The sequence below is a fragment of the Perca fluviatilis genome, chromosome 6 (assembly GCF_010015445.1).
Source record: "Perca fluviatilis chromosome 6, GENO_Pfluv_1.0, whole genome shotgun sequence".
NCBI classification, from domain to species: domain Eukaryota; kingdom Metazoa; phylum Chordata; class Actinopteri; order Perciformes; family Percidae; genus Perca; species Perca fluviatilis.
In genome coordinates, this window is record NC_053117.1 from 7,887,907 (window position 1) to 7,913,899 (window position 25,993).

Consider the following 25,993-nt stretch of genomic DNA (forward strand, 5'->3'; position numbering starts at 1 on the left):
TCCTTCCAATAAGAATATTTCAAACAGCTGGAAATAATATTAAATTTAGAAGTATTTTGATTTAAAACTATGCTATATGCCTACATTTACAATGGTAAAGTGAGTATTATTAATATTATTCAATTATATTATGCTACCTAATAATACCATATTGGTTGACCATTATTTCTCTGTTTTATACCACAAGTTCATTACACATTGTTTCAACAGGTATCAGCAAAAATAATTTGTCCATTAATAGCATCAATAAACTTCTAAAAACAACAATAAATGACATAATTTTAATGCAACACCAAAAGACAATTTAACAAAAAACTAAATACAAACAAACTCAAACAAGAAGATGTGCTCTTCTCCCCTATGCATGTCTAACATAATAAGACAGGTAGAAGCCCAAGCTATTCTATAAGGCCATACAATTTTACAAACCAAATCACAATAACCACAATAAAACAGCATGAAGTAAACAACAACTAATTATTCGGTTAGTCAGTATCATCATCATAACCACCAAGTGCCTGGGATTCTCAAAAGTCAACAAAGCATTGATGTCAGATGAGCCCTTTGCTGTCTCTGGGAACTGACCTCTAATTGCACTGAAATCAATTAGGAATCATGTAACGTTAGGTCAGGGAAGTTGGCTAGAAGGTTGGAAAGAACTTTTCCAGGTTAGTGCCTGTTGATATCTAGATAAACGTTGCCTTAAATACATAGGCACATAAACCATGGATGTATTATAAACACACATACTGCAGACACGCATGCGCATAGCTAAAGCCAGCAGCTGAACCTTGTGTCAAAACACAGAAGGAAATCAGCAGCAGGCAGCTTTAGCTTCCACCTCGGTTTCAGCTTTAGCTCTATTTTTTTTGGAAGGTATTTGTCGACACAAAGTGATTTTCATTTACGTCCGCGTACCATGACCGAACAATCAGCATTACTTCTTCGAAAACAACTGGCAGGTAATATGAATACAATATCTTAATCAAATATAGCCGATATAAAGGCTACCTACCTAGCAGCTAACGTTAGCCTTTTTTTATAGCTTCTCAAAGCTATGTTTACGCCAATGGAGTAAGCTCAGAAAGCTAACCAAGCAACATAATGGACTCCTTTATCACTGCAGTTTAGCATGTGGCTAAGCTGCTTTGATTAGCTGATCTCTGGTGGAAAAAAAAGATATTCACATGCAAGTATACGTGGCTCAAATAACTAACGTTATATCTGAACCAACACTTAATCGAAACGCCAACCTTGCTAGCGGGCTAGCAAGTTCGACATTAGTTAGCTGACGGAACAAAGGAATAATCAATCCAGGGACTCATCTGCTCTGATGACTTTAGCTTTGCTTATAATATCTGTATCATAGCCTAAGCCTTTCACAGACAGATATGATACTATATCAGTAGAAACCTGATTAAAATTACAAACTGGTCAGCTAGGTCTATGCGATAATATCTAACGTTTCTGATGTAAATTCTGGCCCAGACTGTACCGCTGGTTAGTTAGCGGCTTTTTAATGAGGATACGCATCTCAGTGTTTAAGATCTCAATGATGAGTTCTCCTGTTTGCTTATTTTGAGAATCGCCATCAATATGATTACTGTTGGTGGCAGTGGTGTGTCTTTTCTATTAATGCCAACATGGACTTCGACACTGAACAACCAATAGCCATGATGCACAGCTGCAGCTGCCTGACAGTCCAGGTCAGCGTCTGAATGCCTGTCTCCCGGCTGGATACACAAATGAGCAATTTTTTTTTAAATATATCATACCATTTCCTTTTCACCACTAGTCTGATAAACATGAGAATATGTGTCATTTTTAATATTATGGTCATCAGGAAGTGGCAGTCAATATTTTACTTCTCAAGTGCAAAAATCCAATAAGGTCATAAAAACTGTAGTCTCGCTTTGCCAGACTGGCAAGTCCACATAGCATTCGGGGATGGGAGGAAAACGTGCTCTGGTTTATTGGCATTTCTTTAAACCAATCACAATCGTCTTGGGCGGTGCGAAGTACCGGAGAAAAGCCATGGTGCCACTGCAAAATAGGCTCGGAAGTAGGGATGCACCGATCCGACTTTTTCAGTCCCGATACCGATGCCAGGGCTTTGTGTATCTGTCGATACCCGATACCGTTGCTGAATTAATAATAAACTGTATACCTTCCACCTTATACCTTCCTTCCACCATGTGGAAGAGACTAAAGGCACCAGACCTTTCTAACTAAGACAAAATAACCTAAATGTAATGTATTGAATTCTTATTTGTTATTTAAAAAAACAATTGTGCATTCAAATCGAAAATATAATGTAATCAAACTTCTTAAAATAAATTTAAATAAATAACAATAATGGGCCACCTTTTTATATAGGTTTATAATGGCTTATTCTACTGTCAGGAGTACATAGAATATCACAAAAACATGTTAATGTCATCATGTTTACTAAAAGCTTTAATTACTAAAGGGTTTGGCTCCACGACATTAAACAATAACTTTATATGAAGGAGAATCCATCAAACAGTTACAGAAGCTAAACTATTTTTATTGTGCAAAGTAGTAAAATAAACTCAAATCGAATGAATAGCCTACATATACAAACAACTTTAATATTGTTTCCCTTTCAAAACAAAATAGTTGTAAGTAGAGATGTTCCGATACCGATACCAGTATCGGTATCGGCTCCGATACTGCCTAAAACGCTGGTATCGGTATCGGGAAGTACTGGAGTTTATGCACCGATCCGATACCACGTAATGAAGCCCTAAAGAAAATCTACGTTAAAGTAGTTTATTTATGTTCTTTTTCATTATAACTATAAAAGAAAGTTCTGGGGCATTCCTTGTTTGCGTTTGTTCATGTTTCACAAAGAGTTTAACCTGAGCCAGACCGACAACAAAGAAAGAAATCATATCACATCCATACAGAGATAGTAGTATACAGATGTTAAAACATAATGAAATATATGACACGCTGGTATCGGATCGGTACTCGGTATCGGCCGATACTCAAGTTCAGGTATCGGAATCGGTATCGGGAAGCAAAAAAGTGGTATCGGACCATCTCTAGTTGTAAGCTAGTTGTACCTTGGTCACAGGTAAGTTAGGTTGTAGTGGGCGACTGAACGTAGCTCCGCTGTCAGCCTCCTTCGCTGTTTGAATAATGTTAGTAGGTTGGTGGATGTATTTCAAGGCATCTTAAATCCAGTGTTTTAATCATTGCACTGAACCCGTCTTTCTCAACGGTCTGTAGCGGGACCGGATGTGGATTGCGTTCATAATGTTGCTCCGCTGCATGCTTGAAGTGACATCTCTTTAACGTTAGCACGGCCGAGTGGGCCGTTACAGAGTCAACGCGAACAAGCAACGCGAACAAGCAACGCGAACAAGCAACGCGAACAAGCAACGCGAGCGACACGCTCCCTTTCATAGTCTAAACAGTGGACGCAAGTAGACGCAAGCGTCACGGGCGATGCGTGAAATGCAATACACCGCCCACGCAACAGGGGGTAGCAGAGTGCTCCACGGTGTTCGGTCGGCAGAGCCAGACCCTCCCGGAGATTGGCTCTTGTCAGGGAGCATAGATATATACATAGATATATGTATATATCTATGGTCAGGGAGCAGCTGGCTGGTTGACTTCTTTTTATCAGATGCTGGCGTGTTTCCCCACCAGTACAGTGTTCTACGATTGGGTAGCACTGACCAAAAGGTCGCGTAAACATGGTTTAGCAGGTTTTAAAAATATATAAATACATTTGGGTCTCTCTCTCTCTCTCTCTCCTGCTGTACGCTATTTCAGCCTCTTGAGGAGGGCACACAGCAGACTACACACACAACGTTGATACATACCGAAAAATGTGACTCAGTAGTCCTATGTTTGATGAATTTGCTCAGCTAAGTTGATTCTATATTTTTGGATAATGTACAATATAGTATCCTATATTTAAATATAGGGCACTAGTACAATACATGCATTGTCGCCCCCACCGACAACGCATAGTATTGTGCGCACTGGCGCGTCGCGTATCAAAAACTGGGACGACACATTTGGCTACGCATCGATGCGCCAGCTCGGCTGCGGTTACTGTAAAACGGGCTTAACGGCCCTAACATTAGAGCGACGGGCAACAACAGTGGCTAAATTATGTCCGATTTTTTTAGAAACAAACTTCGGAACAACAGACGGCTCCTCTCTTGGGCACACATTGTTCTGGTGTATCTTCGGTCTTTCTTCATCCTCTAGCTAACTTTCTTCTTGGTTCTTGAATGTGCAGTAGCGACCAGAGCCTCTCCCAGCTTAACAGACTGTTATGCTACCTGGCTAGCTAGGTTGGCAGCTATAATGTTACCCAGCATGCCATTGGGCGGTGTAGCTACATTTGTAAATGTAAAAGTATTAGTGTTAGAAACTGTTTAAGTCACGAATTGTTATATGCTATTGTGTTTTATCCTTTTTAAAGAGAGTTAGTTGTGGGTTATTAATTGTTGTGTTATAAAGTTACTACCATGAGTGAGAAGGGTACGCAGTTAACAGGGCTCCCGGTGCTGCTACAGAGGGGAAAAAAAAGAGAGAAAAAAATTCAAATTCAGAAATTTTCAATATCGGGCCGATATCCGATCCTAATATCGGATCGGTGCACCCCTACTCGGAAGGAACTTGTTTTGGTGGAACATGTTCGTTTTGAAAGTTGTTTTAGTCGTTCAACAGAAAACTCAGATTGGACAGTCTAACTAGCTGTCTGGATTTACCCTGCAGAGATCTGAGAAAAGGTTAACCATAGTCGACCAGAGTTTAAAATGCCAACAAGGCAACGGAAATCAGGCCTAAATGAGTGAAATCCTGCGGATTTGCCGGCGTCAACGGAGCAATCCCGGAAGTGAAATGTCAAGGAAAGAGACTATAAAAACTGTAATGCAGGCATTCAAGATTAGGAAAAGGTATCTGAGATGTATCACAATATTAGGAGGCATCAACATCTCAGACAATGTACTTCCTGTCACGAAATTGATATTATTTTAGTCTTTTCACAGTTGTACACTGTAGCCAAAGTGACCTATTTTGATAAAGTTAGACCAACTGTGATAATGTACTGACTGTGGACCAGATTCAGGTTTTCCCTTGGTTCTGAATGACGACATCCGTCCATCACTGCATCCACTGATGCATCCAAAAAAGGAGACAGGCTAACATCCCATTCTGTGACCGATTGATTCCGGTTTCTCTGTGTGTGGGGTTGTAAATCACTGGCTTTACACTGGTTGACTCAGTGCAGTTCTTCAAGTTGGTGATTCACTTCAACAGTGATCACTATATTTGGAAACCACGATTTATTTCTGTGAACATTAGGCACACTGTATATTTATTAAATTATATTGGAATAATGTGAGACTATGACTTAGTCAAATTATATTTTTTACACATTCTGAAATGGAGAGACACAAAAACGAATGTTTCTATTACTTCACTAAAAACATCTCATGATACCAAAAAACTCAAAATGTAACATCTCCTATACACATTAAACAAAAGTTATATTAGTGCATTAGGCATATAAGTCAACGTCAATATTGGGAATTATTTCGAGGCACCCATTTTTCAAACTTTGTTGCATAAAAAAAATTATAAGGTTCTAACTGGGAGCCTATACTGTACCTGTGCCAGAAAACTGAAACAAGGGCTCAGGAGATCGAATCAGCACAATTCATGCTTTGCTCATAAGTAAGGGTGTTAATTAAATGGGGGGCTAACACAGCATTTACTACTTATTCATTCTGGTCAGCAGCTACTTTGTATCATTAATTTACTGTGAACGCAAACTCAACATTCCCTGTAGCACCTTAGATTTACTTGTACCTTCCATACGTGGTTCATCAATGTCAGTGACTTCAACATAGATTCATTATGGCTGTGCCGCATTGCCATTATCTCTGAAAGTGCACTTCGCACCAATTCTTGCAGCAGCTATTTTTTTTTTTTCCTGGTCTTGTTGCTGTTGAAGCCTATTTTAAAATCTATTCAAAAACCCAGCTCTGTGGTAAAAAACAACAACTAAGGTTTTAACTAGGGGTATGCAAAAAAGTCAATTCACATTTGGCACGCGATTCAAGCTCTACTGATTTAAAAAATCGATTCATATTTTTTAATAAATTTAAAAGAAAAAACTACATTTACATACTGTGAATCGTTTTTTTTAAAAAAATTTTTTATAGAGAATCATTTTTGAATCAAATTAATTCTGAATCGAATCTTGAGCCTGAAAAGCGATATGGAATCGTGACATTTTCTGAATGGTGCACCCTTAGTTTTAACCTAACCTAGTTTATATTGCGACATGAGTGAAATCCGAGGCATTTGTTCTGTGCTTTGCCCTGTAAAGGTTTTCTGTTGAGGTTGAGTTTTGGTTCCAACGCCTTGTTCTGACATTCACCAAATCCTGGATTACTGTAAAATAGTTTTTTTAACACCCTCTGTAAATGGGCTGTAATGGAATATTGTGTGTGCTAATTTCTCAAATTATACCAGCTGGCTTATTAAATTATCAGTCACCACTTTAATCACTGTCCCTCCTGTTTCTGTCTTTTGCAAGGGATTTGTCAATGCAATAACACAAGACTCAAACTTTTGACATCTCCAAAATCTACCCTGTATCTACATGCTCACACATGTAGAGTTCAATGTTTTTCCTGCATAGTGCCTCACCCCCCCCCCCCTCTCAAAAAAAGAGGTTTTAGCCAGCCCCAAGGAAAACCACCAGAATAAAAATAGCAATTCAAATCCTCTCTACATGTGTTTTAAGACCATTTACCAAAACCATGTTAGACAAGCAGAACAAAAACTTGAATAGGAGAGTCTGGCTGTTTGACTCAAAGGGTTATTTATTTAAATATAATTTTCCAGTTTTGTTAACTGGGGTTTATTAAAGGTCCTATGACATGCTGCTTTTTGGATGCTTTTATATAGGCCTTAGTGGTCCCATAAAAACGCTCTGCAGTGCCACGCTATGTCCTGCTGCGTCCTGCTACGTCCTGCTGCGTCCTACTATGCCCTGCTAAGTTCTGCTACCCCCTGCAGTGCTCTGCTACGTCCTTCTGCGTCCTGCTACATCCTGCTGCGTCCTACTATGCCCTGCTAAGTTCTGCTACCCCCTGCAGTGCTCTGCTACGTCCTGCTGCGTCCTACTATGCCCTGCTAAGTTCTGCTACCCCCTGCAGTGCTCTGCTACGTCCTGCTGCGTCCTACTACGCCCTGCTACATCCTGCAGTGCTCTGCTACGTCCTGCTGCGTCCTACTATGCCCTGCAGTGCTCTGCTACGTCCTGCTGCGTCCTGCTACTTCCTGCTGCGTCCTACTATGCCCTGCTAAGTTCTGCTACCCCTTGCAGTGCTCTGCTACGTCCTGCTACGTCCTGCTGCGTGCTACTATGCCCTGCTAAGTTCTGCTACCCCTTGCAGTGCTCTGCTACTTCCTGCTGCGTCCTACTATGCCCTGCTAAGTTCTGCTACCCCCTGCAGTGCTCTGCTACGTCCTGCTGCGTCCTGCTACGTCCTGCTGCGTCCTACAATGCCCTGCTAAGTTCTGCTACCCCCTGCAGTGCTCTGCTACGTCCTGCTGCGTCCTACTATGCCCTGCTAAGTTTTGCTACCCCTTGCAGTGCTCTGCTACGTCCTGCTGCGTCCTGCTACTTCCTGCTGCGTCCTACTATGCCCTGCTAAGTTCTGCTACCCCCTGCAGTGCTCTGCTACGTCCTGCGACACCCTGCAGTGCCCTGCTATGCCATGAACTACTACAACTACTATTTCTAGTCACTGATCCATTATCTTTATTGTGACTATTATTGCCACTGTTCATCACACCCCCAACCGGCACCGTCAGACACCGCCTACCAAGAGCCTGGGTCTGTCCCAGGTTTCTTCCTGGGAGGGAGTTTTTCCTCGCCACTGTCGCACTGAATGCTTGCTCTTAGGAGAATTACTGGAATTGTTGGGTCTTTGTAAATTATAGTGTGGTCTAGACCTACTCTATCTGTAACGTGTCTTGAGATAACTTTTTATGATTTGATACTATAAATAAAATTGAATTGAAATTGAATTGAATAATACTGTATCTGAAGTCTCTTTCCCATAATTCAGCCTTGGTGCAGAATTCCAGCCACTAGAGCCAGTCCCACAATGAGCTTTACTTAGGATGTGCCATTTCTGTGTCTGTAGCTGTAAATGCTATTGAGGAGGGGGGGGGGGCAAAGTGGAGGGGGTGTGGCCTTTCCCAATTGTCATGCTTTGCTTGTTTGCAAGTCATGCTCTCTATCTCTCACTCACTCACTCACTCACTCACTCACTCACTCACTCATGGGTGGGCCAAATTCTCTTGGTGGGCAAAGCAGAGAAAGGGGAGGTAATCTTTCCTCTTACGACATCATAAGGGGAAGATTCCACATCGGCCCATCTGAGCTGTAATTTTCTCAAAGGCGCAGCAGGATACCCAGGGGTCGGTTTACACCTATCACCATTTCCAGGCTGGGGCAACTCAAAAATGATGTTAAAAAACCTCAAAGTGAAATTTTCAAACCATGGCACCTTTAACTAAAGCATAATATAGACTTTTGTTTATAATTGTCAGAAATAACCAGTAAATGCATAGATTTCTGTCAATAAGGGTAAGACAGACTCATTGCCTTTACTGCACGCAGACCGGTAGTGCTTACTGCCGTGCGTGGTTCTTCTAAAAAATGCTCATTCTGAGCCAGGAAAAACCCTGGAGTGGACCTGTCACGTTTATGAAATTAGTATAGTTGTTTTCATTGTATTTAAAAAGAACAACCTTTATGCCTTTTTGTTTTTCCAGAGCTCAACAAGAACCCCGTGGAGGGCTTTTCAGCTGGTCTAATAGATGATGATGACATATATAAATGGGAAGTTGTGATCATTGGTCCACAAGATACCCTTTTGTAAGTAAGAAGAAATATTTGGACAATCATTTCTTTGGTTAGAAATTTATAAATTAGTATTTTAAATGATTCAATCAATCCATTTTCATTTGTCCCTGCTCTGTTCTTGGTATTGCAGTGAAGGAGGGTTTTTCAAAGCATACCTGACCTTTCCCTATGATTATCCACTACGGCCTCCAAAGATGAAGTTCATCACTGAAATCTGGCACCCAAATGGTAAACATGTTCAGCATGTTCTCTTTGATGTGTACTTCAAATGATATTTTTTTTTAAACTACTTTTATTGGATGATTTTATAAAAGGTTGTTTGTGATTAAGCTGTAAAAGTAGTCCCGGCTTTGAGTTTAATTGTACAGAAGGCTGTCGTAACATTATTTTGGCTGCGGTTAAATTCCTGCTGCCATTTCTCTCCACAGTTGCAAAGAACGGCGATGTTTGCATCTCAATTCTCCATGAGCCCGGAGAAGATAAGTTTGGTTACGAGAAGCCCGAGGAGCGCTGGCTTCCGATCCACACGGTAGAGACAATCATGATTAGTGTTATCTCCATGCTGGCAGACCCCAACAGCGACTCGCCAGCTAATGTGGATGCGGCGGTGAGTTACACTACTTATCCCATCCCCCTGGCACTAGAAAACCTCTTTTTTTTTATTTTTTATTCTTGTTATCATGGCAGTTCAAGTCAATTGAGTATGTGTCGTTGAAAGAATCCAATGTTGCGTCCACAGAAAGAGTGGAGGGAGGACCCAAACGGTGAATTCAAGAGGAAGGTGGCTCGCTGTGTAAGAAAAAGTCAAGAGATGGCTTTTGATTAGGAGTCAATTGTAAATTCCAGGGTAAGTCAATTGTCATTGTTTCAGCTTAAAGGAACACGCCGACTTATTGGGACTTTAGCATATTCACCGTATCCCCCAGAGTTGGATAAGTCCATACATACCCTTCTCATCTCCATGTGCGCTGTTTCGCGTTCGACGCTTCAGCAGCATAGCTTAAGATAGATCCTTGAGGAACCGGCTCCTGCCTACTGCTCCCAATAAGTGACAATATCGCGCAACATTTCCCTATTTACATGTTGTGATTTGTATAGTCACAGCGTGTACAAATAACAAGGTCACATGAGAGACAGCCATCTTCTAACCGTATACACACTGGGAACTATATTCTCAGAAAGGCGAAGCACTGCTACTTCTGCTACTTGGGCGGAGTGATTTGCTCGCAGCACCTGAGAAGCCCCCGTGGTGAAGAGCAGAGAGTAACAACGGTGCTTTTCAGGTGTTGCGCTGATCACTCCGCCCCAGTAGCAGTGCTTCGCCTTTCTGAGAATGTAGTTCCCAGCATGTATATGGTTAGAAGATGGCTGTCTGTCATGTGACCTTGTTATTTGTACACGCTGTGACTATACAAATCACAACATGTAAATAGGAAAATGTTGGCTTTATTTTTGTCACGTATTGGGAGCAGTAGGCTAGTGGGAGCCGGTTACCTCCAGGATCTGTGCTAAGCTAGGCTAGCGGTGGGGGCGTCAGACAGAGTTACAGCACGCAGAGAGATGAGAAGGGTATGTATGGACTTATCTAACTCTGGGGGACACGGTGAATAAGCTAAAGTCCCAATAAGTTGGCGTGTTCCTTTTAAGTAATTGTCATATGTGAAACCTTGTTCTGGAAGTAATAGTAATAACGATGTTCTTTTTTTCTTTTTTCTCAGTTAAAGGAAATGCCTTCAGAGGGAAAATTTCAACAAAAGGCTTTTGCACCCCTTGTTTTGCCATTCAAAGGAATTGGCTAACTTCAACCACGTTTCTGTGAACGGTTGCCATTTTCCCGCAAGATGAGCCAATTTGAGAAACCTACCAGCGAAATTGACCGGTTTCCTACCTGGAATTGTATATTTAATTTTATTTATTTTGAAAAATTAATGATGTAAGATATGTCACTACTGTAAATTAACTTGCTTTTTTATCTGCTGCTGAACAGTTTCTACTTTATACCAGGTTTCTTATGCAATTTAGTGGTCAAGATTGTGTAGAACAAAACCCGTTACCATTAGGTCATCACTTGTCCTCCCTTCTGAATACTTAACGCCCAGATTAACGTCGGCCCGACAAATCTCTGTCAATAGATGTGATTATTTTCAACACGTCATTGAATCACTGTTGCCTTTTGTTCCGCCTCACGTCCGCACAGCCTGCTTGTTGTTTAGAGGGACAGGTTGAGAACGTTTTTCGAAGGGTTTTCATACAGTCTGTACTTTCTGAGAAACGGTCTCCTGCTAGCATTTTCTTCTTATGCTGGTGTATGTTTGAAGTGATATAAAACCATGACTCTCAAAACCTGCATGATCCCCTCAAACAGCTCTGTTATGTATTGTTGCTAGCTGTAGATGTAAATGGAATGGCTTACTCAGTGATTTGAGAGTTATTGTTTCATAATCTATTGACTCACACAAGCATAGCTGATGGTGAAGGAAGGTTTGTGCAAACTTCTCACGATGAACGTTTTATTAGGGTCTCAATTAGCAATCAGCACTGTAAACCTCTAATATTGCTGAGCCTTTCCCTTAACACGTGGCCCTTATGGTCATTTAAGATATCTATTAATTATCACTTAGTCTAATGTATTTTTCACAACGTTGTAAATCACGGAAAACCAAACCATGCAGTCGGCGAAAATAGCTTCAGCTGGGATTAGTCTACATGTGTACTGGTAACTGGCATTAGAGCTCCATTTTAAAAGGTAAATTCATTTGCAAAGGGTTATGGTGGTTTGAGTTCTTAATCTGTTTAAAATGGGGAATTTTAGGGGCTCCGTGGTAGAGTTAGGCTAGTCGTTTTTACTTTGTTGTGGCACATTTTGGCTTTCGATCAACGTGTGGGTAAAGGATGACGCGTAGGTCACATTCACTTCAAGGTTTAGACTCAAGAGGACTTTGGGTAGATTGTTAAGTAATGCTCTTTCATTCTATCAACATCTTAAATTCTGATAGGTGCATACTTAGATAATATTTATCACCTTTTACTTAATCACTGAATTTTGGTTGTAATTCTTGATAGACTTGAAGTCAACACACCACTTAGTGAAGTGTAAATAAGTGTTCATGATGGGAAGGGAACACAATCCTGCATCTAGGTTTTTAATTTTGAAAGAATATACACAGTCGTGTTTGGGTGGAGTCTGTAAAACCATTGGCTTTAGTTCACTTTCGCTGATGGTGTTGCTGACCGTTAAGCCATGATGACATCTATTCTGAATTATGTTATACATGATTGATCTGTGACTGACATTGACAAATAGCTAACCATGTTTTGGCGCATGCAATCAGGTTTGAAGGAGTTGGGTATGTTTTAAATCTGATACCATTGGTAGTACATTCTGGGTGAATGTGATGTGTACAGTTAGTAGTTTTCTGTAGACTTTATGATCACACAACTGCTGTTGACATTACCTTTTTAAGTCAGAATTTTCTAACCTACCATGACCTCCTCTGACCGGTGTTCACTGTATTTGCACAGATTCGGTGCGTTTGAAATGTCATTAAGCAATACGCTCTGAAAATGGTGTGTCCAGGTAATCCACCCTAACGCCATTATTTTTTTTGTTTCCTTTTTTTTCCATTTTGTGTCAATGCAATGTATATTGGACATGATGCTCAATAAAGTGTGTAAACAGAGATGCCTGTAATGTTTGTGTTTTACAGTTTAGATGAGAACACGCCATGGGTTCAAGTATATTAGACCTCTGCTCTGTAATTGGAACCCTGGGATTAGCGTCAGATTTCAGGGCTGGCTTCGTTTCACACACATAAGGTTCTGCTGGCTGCAACACACACTGAACTGATAGAGGTTTGCAACCTCTCTGACATATCGACAGGAAATATTGGGGTTGTAAGTAACAATGAGAAAGCAAGTAACATTTGTTGAGCAGCGGAAAAACGAGAACCTGTTAAAAAATGGAAGTGGTCACATCTTAATGAGGTAAAACCACATTGTGAGTGTAAACATCTTTAATGGATGGATGTAGATGATTTCAAATTAATTCTTATTTTATTTTTTTAGGTCTGCAGAATCTAACCAGAGAGGTACGGATGGTGAGTCAAATATTTATTTAAATGCTAACTCAACAGGAATGAACCTGTTTTCATTATTGAATTAAAAAATAGATTATTTAAATGCAAATGATATCTAAAAATACTGTATATCGTAGATGTTTGCTTTCTTGTTGACTAAACACTTTATGAGTTACGGTCTGCTTTTGTCATTTCTAGTTGTCGAAGAAGAATACAGATCTTGTGTAAAAGAAGCCAATACTACATGTAAAAGTCATGCATTCTTCTTAAAAGTGCAAAAGTACTGTAATAAAATAAGTATCAAAAGTAAAGGGAATTGTTTTACAGAATTACCCTTTTATATCATTGTGTGTGTGTATATATATATTACTGGATTATAATTACAGATGGGTCAGGATATTATCGGTCAGAAATTCTTTTTTGCATAACAGGTGCATTAAAGGGAGGAATTTGTTTAGCATTACACACGTCATTTCTGCATGCTGGTGAATTCTTAAATTAGAAGGAAAACACTAAATTCATGCAGCAGGTGATAATATAATGGAATGTAACACAGCAAGGCTCTATGGCATTCTGTATTGCTTTTAAATATTTATTCTCCTGTAGATCAACTTTTCCCATTTAATGTTATCCCTGCTGAGTCAACACACATGTAGCCATGATTTACTCTTCCTCGTCTTTTGTGTCTTTTGTTTGTGGAAGTAACTCTTTAAATGTGCCTGTTCACATCGCTGATTAATTAATTATATATAAATGTATAACCCCTGGGCTTTAATATTTTAGATGTGTTTCAGCAAGATTTCTGCTCATGTCATCAAAACATCTTCCACATATCGGTGTTTTCTATTTTTCAGAAATCTTTTAACAAAATTGCGATTAAAAAGTGACGGGGACAAAAGCAACCATCTCAAAAAGTGGTGGGGACATGTCCCCAGTGTAAATGACACCAAGGCTGCACAACCTGCATGCTATTATTGGCTGGGGGTTGCACACCCAAGTGCGGCCCAAAAATGCTCTTTGCTGACACCCCAAAACATCCCATACTCAGCAAAATAAGAAGAAAAGAGGTTTCAGGCCCACACGGAATCTGCGGGCGCAGAATTCAACAGAATTTTCCGCAGAATATTAACACATCTCCACCCCAAGCAGCAAAACATTCCACTAAATTCCATTTTCATTTTGGATCACCGCTGAAAACTGTTTAAAATAAAATAAATTAGCAGATTCCGTTCGGGTCTGGTCATGATTAAGAGGGATTACTTTAGTATTAGTCAATACATTGTTTTTTTATGAAAATCCTACATAATATACCTTTAAACACATGATTAATAATTTCCATTAAACATTGTTGTGATAAAATGTGCTGCTTAAATAACACCACCACAGATCTGTTTTGCTTCATGTTGCCTTTGGCAGGCTTTGAATGTCTACCTAGTCAGCAAGTGAGGGAGATGTACAGAGGAACACACGTAAATGTGTCTGCAGGCGGCCAGCACATGAAGACAATACACATTCCCAAATCTATGATGTCTGCACCCTTCTTACAGGTAACCACGTAACGCTGGAACACATGCTCAAGTTAGTTTTCTGTTTGTTTCTGTTGTATCTTTCCTGTCAAGAGCTTTAACATGGTTTGAATGAGATAATTGTAATATTCCTCATATGTAACAAGATGACTGTCATTCCGTATATAATCAAATCACATCAGGTCTTGTTTCTGTCTCAGCATCCAGCCCTTACAGCTGGACAGAGACGCTACCTTTGCAGTATAGCAAACGTTTACAGTACAGAGCACATGAGGCAGCAGATGAAGCAGCACTATCTCAATGTGCTGCACACATGTGTTCAATCAGGTGTGTATCTATTTTCTCAAACGTAACCTTTGCAGTGGTGGAAGAAGTATTCAGATCCTTTACTTAAAGCTATAGTGCGTAGTTTCCGTCTCCCCCATGAGGAATTCTAAGTAATGACAATAACACTGTCGGCACGTCCACATGATACAAGTCTTACATGATCGCGTCCCCACCCCTCCCCCACGCATTTGCTAGTAGCCAAGGAGGATACGGAGGATTTAAAAAAAAAAAATACATGATGGACTGTTCATAAAAGTTCTGCGCGGGAAAGTCACCGGACGCCACAATCTTCTGAACATAGTTATACTGAGAAATCCAGAGAGAGTTGTGTGGAGCTGATAGTCTTAATTAGCTTTGTAGCAACTCATTTGGCAATGGCTTGAGTGTAACGGACATTCACTAATATCAAAAAGTTACGCACTAAAGCTTTTAGTCGAGTACTAATACCACACAGTAAAAATACTCTGTTACAAGTAAAAGTCATGCAATGAAAATGCTACTTAAGTAAAAGTAAGTTAGTATCATCAGGAAAATGTACTTAAAGTATTAAAAGCAGAAAAGTCCTCACATTTTAGAATCTGGAAACTATCCAAACAGTTCTGTCAATCGAGTAAGTGTTTAACCCTTGTGTTGCCTTTCCGTCGACCATGCAACTTTTTGTTTTTCTGGGTCAAATGAAATTTATTGAAATAAATACTTTTTTCCCCAACGTTTTGGTCGTCTTTTTTTTTTACACTTTTGTTGCTTTTGCCAATGTTTTTGTCACTTTTCCCAATGTTTTGGTAGCTTTCCTGATTTTTTTTGTCACTTTTTAGATGTTTTTGTTGATTTTTTTTTTCTTCTTTTTTGTTTTCTCCCCACATTTTTAAAGCTTTTTCCAATATTTTGCTCACTTTTTTCAACGTTCTTGTATCCGTTATTTTTCAGATGTAATATAACTGAATAAAACACCCAAATTCAATGAAAGTAGTGAACGGATCATTTATTTGACCTGTGAGGAGCGTTTTATGGAACCATCCACTTTATTTATTTTTTGACAATTTGGTTGAAAGAAAACCCAAACTTCTGATATAGAAACTTTTTGAAAATGGGTCAAATTTCACCTGAGCACAACACAAGGGTTAATGGTCTAATCATTTCAGCTGTATTTGTAGGACTATATATTGTTGGGTAGTTTAATTACATGCTGTCAGATTAATGTATTAATCTCAGAAATGGAGCGGAGTAGAAGTAGAAAGTGGCATTAAAAGACTAAAGTACCTCAAATTTGTACTTAAGTAAATGTACTTGCATAGTTACATTCCACCACTGACGTTTGGCCATTCCCGTCCATCTCATGTTGTGGTTTGTATTTCCTAGGTCCGAATCCCACCTGCAGAAGGAGGTTTGGGTTTCACCAGCAGAGAGACAACAGTACGTTCACGAAGGATGCACAGAAGGATGTGGCAAGAGCGAAGCCTCAAGGACAGAGGAAAAGCAGCAGCACCGCTAATTCTGATGTCATACTTCCAAAACTAGTCAACAGATGACCAATGTGATGGCAAAATGTTTTCAATTTAAAGGCGTTAATTACCTTCTACTGAGTCTTTATGTTGATCTTTGGATCAACACCTGTTTGCACACATTTATCAAATATGACTATAAATGTGTGCAGTCATAATCTTATACAGATATTACAAGCACCACCACATTTAGAGCTAAAGCACATGTCATATTTACATGTCCTGTTAGTTGAATGACCATGTAGTAGTTGTCGTAAAGTTTATATATTCTTAATGCTATTACCCAAATAAAAATGATTGGATATGCTGTTGTCTCTGAGTTCTAGCAGTAAACAGTGTGAATCCTTTCTAATAATCTATCTTTTATTTGGGCTTTATGAAATATGAAACGTTACCACTTCTTACAGAACTTGAGACTTGGGTATTTTCATTTGAGAAAGCATTTTTCCATGATTTAGTGCGGCCTAGAAGCTAATATCAATATGATTATTTGTTTTAATTTGCATCTGACAATAACATGATTATATTATGACTATTCAATAACTTTTATTTTGAGTTATACTCTTTTTAGTGTGACTATAAATCCTCTGTCGAGCCCTTTTGGCTAACTCTGGCGCATTAACAGAATGTTCATTTAACGTTATGTGCACTGCCACTGTTAAATAAACCATATATAGTAACTAGTATAGTAACTAACTAGGCCATTTTCTTCTAATGATTGAAATTATTTAATCTTACATTTTGCTCCAGAGGACCCTCTTCAAGCCAATTTAGCCTTTATATCGGCATCACTGTACATTGTTTTTCTCTTTTTAGCTAAATTATCATGTAGCTAAAGTTAGCAATTGTAGTGGAGAAATCATCACCGCGCGCGCTGTTTGCTCCAGACTTGGTCACATCGGTCCTCATCAGCAAATATGAACTGTGTTTTGGAAGGAAGTGGTGTAAAAGGTAGTATTAAACAAGACAAGCGATATGTTTAAATGTTTTTTGTAAATGTAGGCATTTTTTTTATTTATTTAAAGAATTAAAAAACGAATCTGCTTATAAGTTGTATCAGCTTGTGAGGCTTCTATAAATTTATGATAAAAGACTGCTAGCTTGGCTAATTTAACGTTAGCTTCTAGCTAACTAACTAACTAGCTAACGTAATCACTATTTCAGTGGTTAGTAAAGCAGTTGACCCACTTTATATTGAAATAAAAAGCTAGCTTAGTAATAGTAACACATGTACACAATAGTATGTTGCTTAACCTTGAACTCCGGTGGCACTTTGTTGTGTTGCAGCATTTGGAAAGGCTATTCATGCCCTGTCACGGATTGGAGATGAACTGTGGTTGGATCCCATGGTTAGAGGGGTGAGCAGCAGCACTAACTAAGACTGGAAGGGGAACAGTGTGAAGTGTTGAATTTTCCCATATTCTCAGTATAGCGCCAATATTCAATTCTTATTCTCTTAGAGGATTAGTGTCATTGCTTTCCCTCTCCCCTCTTAATTTTTAATTTTTATATTTTTTTAATTAAATTAATGTTATTTTACTTTAGGCCTCTGTATTGGTCTCCAAGTATTGGGCCTCCTTTCTCCCTACATAAAATGACAGCAAGGAGCAGCACATTCACTGAATATCTCTCTCTCTCTCTCTCTCTCTCTCTCTCTCTCTCTCTCTCTCTCTCTCTCTGTCTGTCTGTCTGTCTTAAAGCTGGCACTGAGATCAGTGAATTCTGCTCATTCTGCATATGCCTGCTTCCTCTTCTCGCCGCTGTTCTTCCAGCACTACAGCCTGGGATCAGCATCAGAGCAGAGCAGTGAAACAATCAAATGCAAACTGGCCATGAAGGTATATCAGTCATATTGGTTATTCATCTGTAGAGAGCTCATAGTGACATCACAGCCCACTGCAGTGGACACTAGATACTCACCTTTTCAGGATATATCAGACAGTAGTGGAAGTCTAACGTGACATTGTTTTCCCTTCAAGACTACGATTAAAATGTTTAAACGGTGATGACAATCTTCTAGGGCTGTGCAATGCATCGAAATTTTAATCGCGATATGATTTTGGCTCCTAATGATCACAAAAACAGAATAATCTTATTTTGCACATAACATTTTGCAAGTAAACTCGTAATTTTTTTTTTTTAAGTTCAATAATTGCAACATGTTTCCAAAAGTCAATGAGTAATCGTGTTAAATAATCATCATTTCAATATTGACCAAAATAATCGTGAATATAATTTTTTCCCATAATCGGGCAGCCCTATAATCTTGTCTTAAACATGTCTATTTGTTTTTTTTAAAGTCTATTCTACCTATTTTCCGCTGTTTGGCTTCGATTGAGCGTAATGTGGAACGATGTCAAATATCAATCGGCACTCCCGATGACCGAGTGATGATCCAGTTTTTCTGCAGGCATGGTAGGAAGCATTGCATTTTGTATTATAAGTTAGCTGCAGGTAAAGGAAAGATTAAGGATTGTAGAGTCCAATCATATTTAATTGTAAAGACATTATATTTTGTATCAATTTTTGATGGACTTCTAAAAATCCTAAACATTTTTTCTTTACTTGGCCAGTTTTCTTTAACCATGTCCAAAATGACCTGTATCAACACTATGCTGCTGCAGACACTGCATTACATGTTATCATCACTTGGTGGCAGTGTGAGTGTGCTCCAAATATCCAGTCTTCTTTCTGCTATTGTGACAGGCATCACTAAGACCCACAACCTACGTTTTCAGGAAAGTGAGGCTCTGCAGGCAGTGTTTGCCTCGCACCTCTGCCCCAATGTGCTGAAAGCTCCTGCCAGGTTAGCAGCTCAGTATTCTGTTAATGAATTTAGAACCTCAAAGTTCTATCGCATACAACAATAAAACTTAAGGAGTGTTGTGTGATTGAGTAGGACAACCTAAATCTTTGTTCTCTTTATGCTTAGAAATCCATCTTTAAGCTTTTTTTTGTTGTGATATGTGGATTCACTGTAAAATATATTAGGTATATGGTAGCTGCCAGCTGGATTCAGCAGTCCAGTCTATTTAGTGAAGAGAGAATGGGTGTTCACAATGTTTTGTACTCTCAGCTGGCTCTGGGCAAACATACACACACACACACACACACACACACACACACACACACACACACACACACACAAACACACAGCGTCAGTTCAATGCAATTCAGTTTAATCAACCAGATTGACAAGGACATAAACATTAAGTATCATCCATCAGGCGTAAAAGCGTATGCCTGCTTGTGCTGGCGTTTGTGTGGGTTGGCTTTGTTTTTTTTTTTTTGCAGGCTTCTAGAGTATATGGTGTATGCTTTTCCAAGTGTCCCAGGAGAATCATATATCCATGTACTCAGAGAGTCTGATTACTAAGAAGTGGGCTATTGTGAGGAGTTTTTTTTTTTGGGGGGGGGGGGGCCCCTTGTACTGACAGATACCAGCTTTGAGACATTTGACAACCTAACCTGATAATAGAAATGCTGCATATTTAATTCCTCAAACACAAAAAAAGGTTGTGAAGATACTATTTTACTTGGATTTACTTCTGTCACAGATCACATGAAGACTATGTGCACTGAGATGTCCTTACACCCAGACGAGTTTGACTACTTTCAGATCGGAGTAGAGTCGGACATAACTTTCTGTCTGAAGGAGTTGAGGGTAACAGGGTTATTTTTGGAGGCTCCTTTTATCCTGTCACATGAGAATATTATGTGTGTGTGTGTGTGTGTGTGTGTGTGTGTGTGTGTGTGTGTGTGTGTGTGTGTGTGTGTGTGTGCACGTGCGTGCACGTGCGTGCACGTGCGTGCGTGTATGACTGGCTCAGGAGTATTTCATGTCTAAGAGATCATATTTCTGGTCCTGTCATGTGGATACTCAAGTGCTCTAACAAAGTGTACTTGGCTCTCCGTATGGTTTCCATGTAAACTTTCCCCTCATTGCTGTATCTCATCTTCATAGCAAAAATAGTGTGACATAAGTGACGCATATTATACCACTTCATAGAAAAGGTAATTGAAGTAATAAGTTGCAGAAATGATGGTTTATGAATGGTGGTTTGTTATGAAATGTGTAACTTTTAAGCCAAAAAGGAATGTGTTTGTATTTTAAGGAGCTGGCTCAACTGAAGTCGATCTCAAACTGTTATAATTGTTAGAAAAGAGCAAAACATTGTATCTTAGAGATCTATACTACTATAAATGTCACTTCCAGAATAAGTGATTTCAGTCTGAATGAACACACCTCAGTTTAAATTGCTTTGTTCTGTATTAGCTTAAAAAAAGGAAGTAAAAGGACTTGATTGGTCATTTGGAAATTTGGATAAAAAGTCCTTTTGTTAGTTCAGTTAATAAGACTTGACCTGCATTAACGCCCTTGTCCCTTGTCCCTAATGTTTTGGAATGTTTCTTGGTCACCCCGCTGTTAGGCTCCTCTTTTAGCCAGCCAAGTCTTCATGTTCATGTCGGTTTAGGAAAATCGGGTTTGGATAGATTAGAAGCCAGGCTTTAGGTTTAAATCGGCCTCAATTTACTCTTACTTTAGCATTGATATTTTTCTTTAGCCTGATCATTGTAAACATGCCATGGCCCTACTCTAAAAATGATGAGCTATTCAAATGTCACAGTCATGACATGGATGCACACAAGCATATCTCAGTTTTTGACAGTGAATTGCTTTTTTTTCAGGGTTTACTGTCCTTTGCAGAGTCACATTGCCTTCCTGTGTCCGTCCACTTCGGTGCTGCAGGAAAGTAAGTCTTCGTATCTCAAGTTGCAAAAGTCTTTGTCCAAACTGAGTGCGTAATTAACACCAGATTACTTCAAAATTCACTCAACTATTTTGTCTGTGGCTGGTGGGTCTGATTATATTAACAGCCATTTTACCGATTGACCAATTATGGTGAGTTTTTCTATTGCCTGGTAAAACAGTGGAAGATTCTGGTGATAAAAAAAAAAAAGCGGAGTTTATGTAATTAGATTTCTGTCAGTGTTAGACGTGTCATTGGTGTTGTTTGCAGGCCTGTGTGCTTCTCTGTGGAGGACATGGTCCTGGAGGCTACTGTGGTGCTGGCTACTCTGAGCGACTCTGAAAGCAAGGGCTCCTCTCAGCCTACAGAGACGCTGGCCCCTTCTACCCCCAGGTAACAAACACTGTGCTGTCACTTTTAATCCTGTCTGCTGCAATCATTGGGATCTCATCAGCGCAGTTGCACAGATTATAAAAATAAGATTTATTTTCTTGTTATTTTGACCCGGCAGCGTCCTTTTCGCAACTGAAATCTTTGTAGGCTCAGTTTCACTGATCTATTGTGACGGTGTATTCAGAAGTATAATTGAATCTTCCCGCAGGGCTACCTGAGCTTCTCTCCTGGCACTCAGTCAGGGCAGTTTGCCCTCATTGGCTGTTTCTGGCTTCCTGAGGGCATTGTGTTGCAGCAGACAGCCTTGTGTCTGTTAGGGCAAGTCCAGGACTTGTGTTTATGTTAGAAGTCTGTAATCCTTATTATCCTTATGCTAGCCTGCTTGGCTGTTCTGTCAGTGTCACTGTCCTGCTCTGCTAACTCTCTCTCTCTCTCTGTTGTACTGTGTTTTGGGCTCTGGGTGGATCCTTTCTGACTGTTGAACATCTGGGTAGTTTGTTGCTTGGATTGCTTGTGTGCACAGCTGGGGGTCTGCAGAGACATGGCTGACCTGATGAGCAGGCAGTTCTGTAGGGCTCCTGTCCACACTGTTCAGGAATTCAGCTACAACCTGCACCCCTTAACCTTTGTACAGCCATTATGTTTTTTGGTTGTCCGTGATTTTCTCAGCAACACCTGGAGGGATTTTCTTCAAATTTGGCACAGACAGACGTCCACTTGAAGGACGAACTAACTGGTTTTGGGCCATGACTCAAGAGTGAATATGCTCATTACGATAAACTTTCACACAAATGTCTAACAGGCTAAAATGCAGAAGTAATGACGTTTTATATCCAGAGGGTTAAAGGTCAACTTCACTGTGACATCAGCAAAAAACACTTTTCTGGGCAGTATTCATAACTCAGAAACTGAAGGGGAGACATTTGGTCAGATACTGAATTGGCGACACTAGTCTTGGGTGCCCACCTTGAAACTGTGGTGATTTGTATAGATCCTCTGTGCTACCGGGTTGAAGATGTGTGAAGCATCCATGTTTTAAAATTTGTGGCTTCTTTGCAGCAACATCCATATTTGAAGCATTGCCTGCTGTCATGGCTACACCTTTGTGTGCTATCCTGTTCCTCTTGAAGTCCATCAACAGCTCATTGGTTGTGCTGATATTGAGCTTCAGGTGATTGTCGTCGCACCATGTGACGAAGCTCTCTATAAGTCCTCTGTCCTCCCTGTAAAAAAATGATCTCAGCGTGTTTCTCACTGGAATACATGTGAATACAGTGATAACATTTCATAAAAAAAACAACTTAATACCTTATTCCTTTAAAGTCTTTACTACATATGTTATATGAGCCTGGACAGTCATTGACGTAAACTGCAACTTGACTGGTTAGCGAAGTAATTCTAGTTTTCTAGAAAACTTGCTTCCCTGCTGCCTCAGGGGCTTTTTGAGGTTGTCTGGAGACTTTTTAAAACCAGCTTGCTCTCTTCTTCCTGCAGTTCCTCTTTGTACTTCTGGAGCTCGATGACGCGTAGTGTGGTTACATGCACAGGGTTGTTTTGTTACTGTTCTCACTGCTCAAAGCCACTTTTAGTAACCGCTAATACAGAGCTGCACGCCCTGTTCATGAACGTCATTTATAAAAGGCAATAAACATAATGTCCTTTAAACATTTTAACTCCTAAAGTCAATAATATTTTTCAGGTTTATTAGTCTCGTTATTATATTTGACTGTTTTAGTCAGAATATAACTTATCTTGGTTAGTGAATATGTTGTTTAGACACCACTGTTCTTTTCTCTTGCCTTTTAATTGGCCATTCCATGGCATTAACACATCCCCACTCCCTCCATTAGATATTTAAGTAACCATAACCATAATCCGCATGCTCAGGAGTCAAATTTCACTGAGACATACTGTGACTTCACTGCGTTGTCTGCACTGGGACAGAATTGTTAGTTTGCTGCTACAGAACATGGCACTGTAAACCACAATTACACTGCACACAGTGTCATGGCTATTTTTGCCAGCGCAGGAACTGATTATTACCATTATCTGGGTGGAAAACGCTTGCCACAGAGATGAGTGTGTTGTGTGTTTTTCAGGTGTTTAGATACTGCTGTTCTACCTGTGGGTTCATGTGAGGCAGACAGCAGTATGGCTCAGGATAATCCTGCTGTCATGGAGATGATACCATCCAGCCAGGGCAGCCCTATAACCAACCTACCTGCTCTTATGCTGCTGCTGCAGCCTGAGACCGATGACCCTAACAGGCGCGGTGTAGATGATGAGGCCTTTGCCAGTGCCACCTCGACTCCTGCTTCCTCCATGGTAACAACAGCTTCCTGTTGGGTGTTCATTTTTTTACTTTTTTTAACTCTCTGAAGCTTGCAGGCTTTAGGCTGCGTTCACACTCACTGCGTCCTTAACGGCCGTTTTATGGTTCTGGGGAGGCTCCACGCAGAGCTTTCGCCGTAGTGTACGCAAGTGGCCTGATGTTTATATTTGTGCGCTGGTGTGTGCGTCGAGCCGGCATGCGTGTGCGTGTGTGTGGGGAGTGGGTGATAGAGCGAGGGAGAAGTGAGAGAGTGGCAGCGATTAGCTTCGGAGCGAGTACCGACTCTAGAGTCATAGTGAGAGAAAGCAAAGTGTCTCCCCTGGCCATGACTCAAGAATGAATATGCTCATTACAATAAACTTTCACACAAATGTCTAACAGGCTAAAATGCAGAAGTAATGACGTTTAATATCCAGAGGGTTAAAGGTCAACTTCACTGTGACATCAGCAAAAAACACTTTTCTGGCCATTATTCATAACTCAGGAACTGTGTGTTTTCTGACCACGGGGGTTAAATTTTTCGAGGTGCACGTCAGGCTACGGCGTAGGGTCTGCGGGGGTACGCCGTCGATTCGACGCAGAAGCATGAAACGGCCTTTACTCACAGTGCGGCGAAAACGCAGGTCTTTCCATTCATTTCAAAATGTTTTTGCCCTTATTCCGAAAAAGACGATATTCCGACTAAGCTGTTTACATGGCTAATGAAAGTGAATATTCCCGTTTACACGTAGCCGTGCGAAATACCAAATAAAACCCAAATAAAACCCAAATAAAACCCAAATAAGACCCGAATATCCCACGTCTTAATCGGAAAATGCTATAGTCGGAGTAAGGCCTTATTCAGAATATCCAAACGGAATATGCCGTTTACATGACCTGTATCAAATTCTGAATATTGTCATATAATAATAGTGGAATTTTGGCGTGCATGTAAACATACTCAGTGGGTCCATTGCTGCCATAAGAAAGTTTTAAAACATTAGGAGGGTAAAAACAATCGAAACACCAGCACTTAACTGCCCAGGAGTTTGTGTAACAGCTGAATGTTTCCTGCAACTACAGAGCACAGTCCCAGGTCTCTTTTGTTTCTCTCGTTCTTTATTATCATTTACATCACACAAATGGGCCATTTAAGGGACACTCCCATTGAAGCACAACCCCGCGGCGAATCGCCGGATGGCTTTTTCTAGTCTACATGGGCCCTTAGAGTTTCCACAGGACGGGTGGCATTGTGAAGTGCCTTTGAAGGGCTTTTAGTGTTTTACTTTGACCTCTACTGGAAGTATGCCCAGAGTGCCATATTGCCTCACCACATGAGGTGTGACTGAAGAAGACAAGCAACGGGACACTGGTCGTGGGCGTGGGAAGTCTTTCGTTCTTCCGTGTTGAATGTTTTGGTCTGGGAGATCATATTTTATTTTATTTTGCCCCCTCAAGAGGTGAATATCATCTTGTCAGACGCAGTTCTAGAGACCTGATGCAGCATTCATATTTTTCTTTTATTGTATCAAGGACAAGTAACGAAAAATCTACTCACAATAAAAAGGCAACTCGTTTCTGTTGTACTGAAATATTGTTTTGATAAAAATATACACTTAACATATGTTGTGTCTACTTCCATCTAGATCTGCTCCCTCCTGTTCAGGGCCTCAGACCAGGACGGTGATGGCTGTGCTGCCAGACTGCCTGTTCTGGCATGCTACAGTGACGAAGAGGAGAATTTGGAGGAAGACTACACAAGAAGCCCTTCCCTCTGAGAACAGGGCTGAGCTTGTGACTTGTGGTTTGTTAAAAGTAGGCCACAACATTCAAGTGTAGTCTGAATGATAGGATCTTAATTCATTTGCATTTGATGTAACTTTTAAAAGTTTTTTAAGCAGCACGTCGTTGATAGCTCAAGGTTATAGCTTGTTTAAATTATTTTCAAAGTGTAAAGTTTCCCCACAATGTTCAGTTGGAAATTCAAGAGAATGTATTTATAATGATTATTTATCAAATAATACATCAATTAATTTATTTAGGTAACTATATTGTGTGAAAATGTATACTTTTTGCTGTCGTCTTTGAAAACATGACTTAAACCTGGATATACCACACCGGTGTATGTATGCCTGAGGAATGTGGGAGTACACACAGAAATCGTACAAA

At 40.1% G+C, this 25,993-nt stretch overlaps 3 protein-coding genes across 3 annotated transcripts; all 3 read left to right on the forward strand.

The window, feature by feature from the left end:
• Positions 1-771: 771 nt before the first annotated feature.
• Positions 772-12,618, forward strand: LOC120560607 (ubiquitin-conjugating enzyme E2 G1-like). The gene is made up of 6 exons (XM_039803275.1): positions 772-962; positions 8,848-8,950; positions 9,069-9,166; positions 9,367-9,545; positions 9,678-9,785; positions 10,657-12,618. Exons 1-5 carry the CDS (start codon positions 920-922, stop codon positions 9,762-9,764), a joined length of 510 nt encoding a protein of 169 aa, XP_039659209.1. The 5' UTR covers positions 772-919; the 3' UTR covers positions 9,765-9,785; positions 10,657-12,618.
• LOC120560606 (protein FAM216A-like) lies at positions 10,657-16,688 on the forward strand. Its single transcript, XM_039803274.1, has 5 exons — positions 10,657-12,922; positions 13,004-13,035; positions 14,431-14,561; positions 14,741-14,867; positions 16,227-16,688. The coding sequence occupies exons 1-5, from the start codon at positions 12,843-12,845 to the stop codon at positions 16,394-16,396; spliced, it is 540 nt and encodes a 179-aa protein (XP_039659208.1). The 5' UTR covers positions 10,657-12,842; the 3' UTR covers positions 16,397-16,688.
• Positions 16,689-16,882: 194 nt separating this feature from the next.
• On the forward strand, positions 16,883-25,614 carry rad9b (RAD9 checkpoint clamp component B). The gene is made up of 11 exons (XM_039803276.1): positions 16,883-17,320; positions 17,657-17,727; positions 18,070-18,207; positions 18,670-18,784; positions 19,076-19,175; positions 19,664-19,695; positions 19,885-20,033; positions 21,059-21,123; positions 21,391-21,513; positions 23,613-23,838; positions 25,471-25,614. Exons 1-11 carry the CDS (start codon positions 17,287-17,289, stop codon positions 25,600-25,602), a joined length of 1,185 nt encoding a protein of 394 aa, XP_039659210.1. The 5' UTR covers positions 16,883-17,286; the 3' UTR covers positions 25,603-25,614.
• Positions 25,615-25,993: the final 379 nt, after the last annotated feature.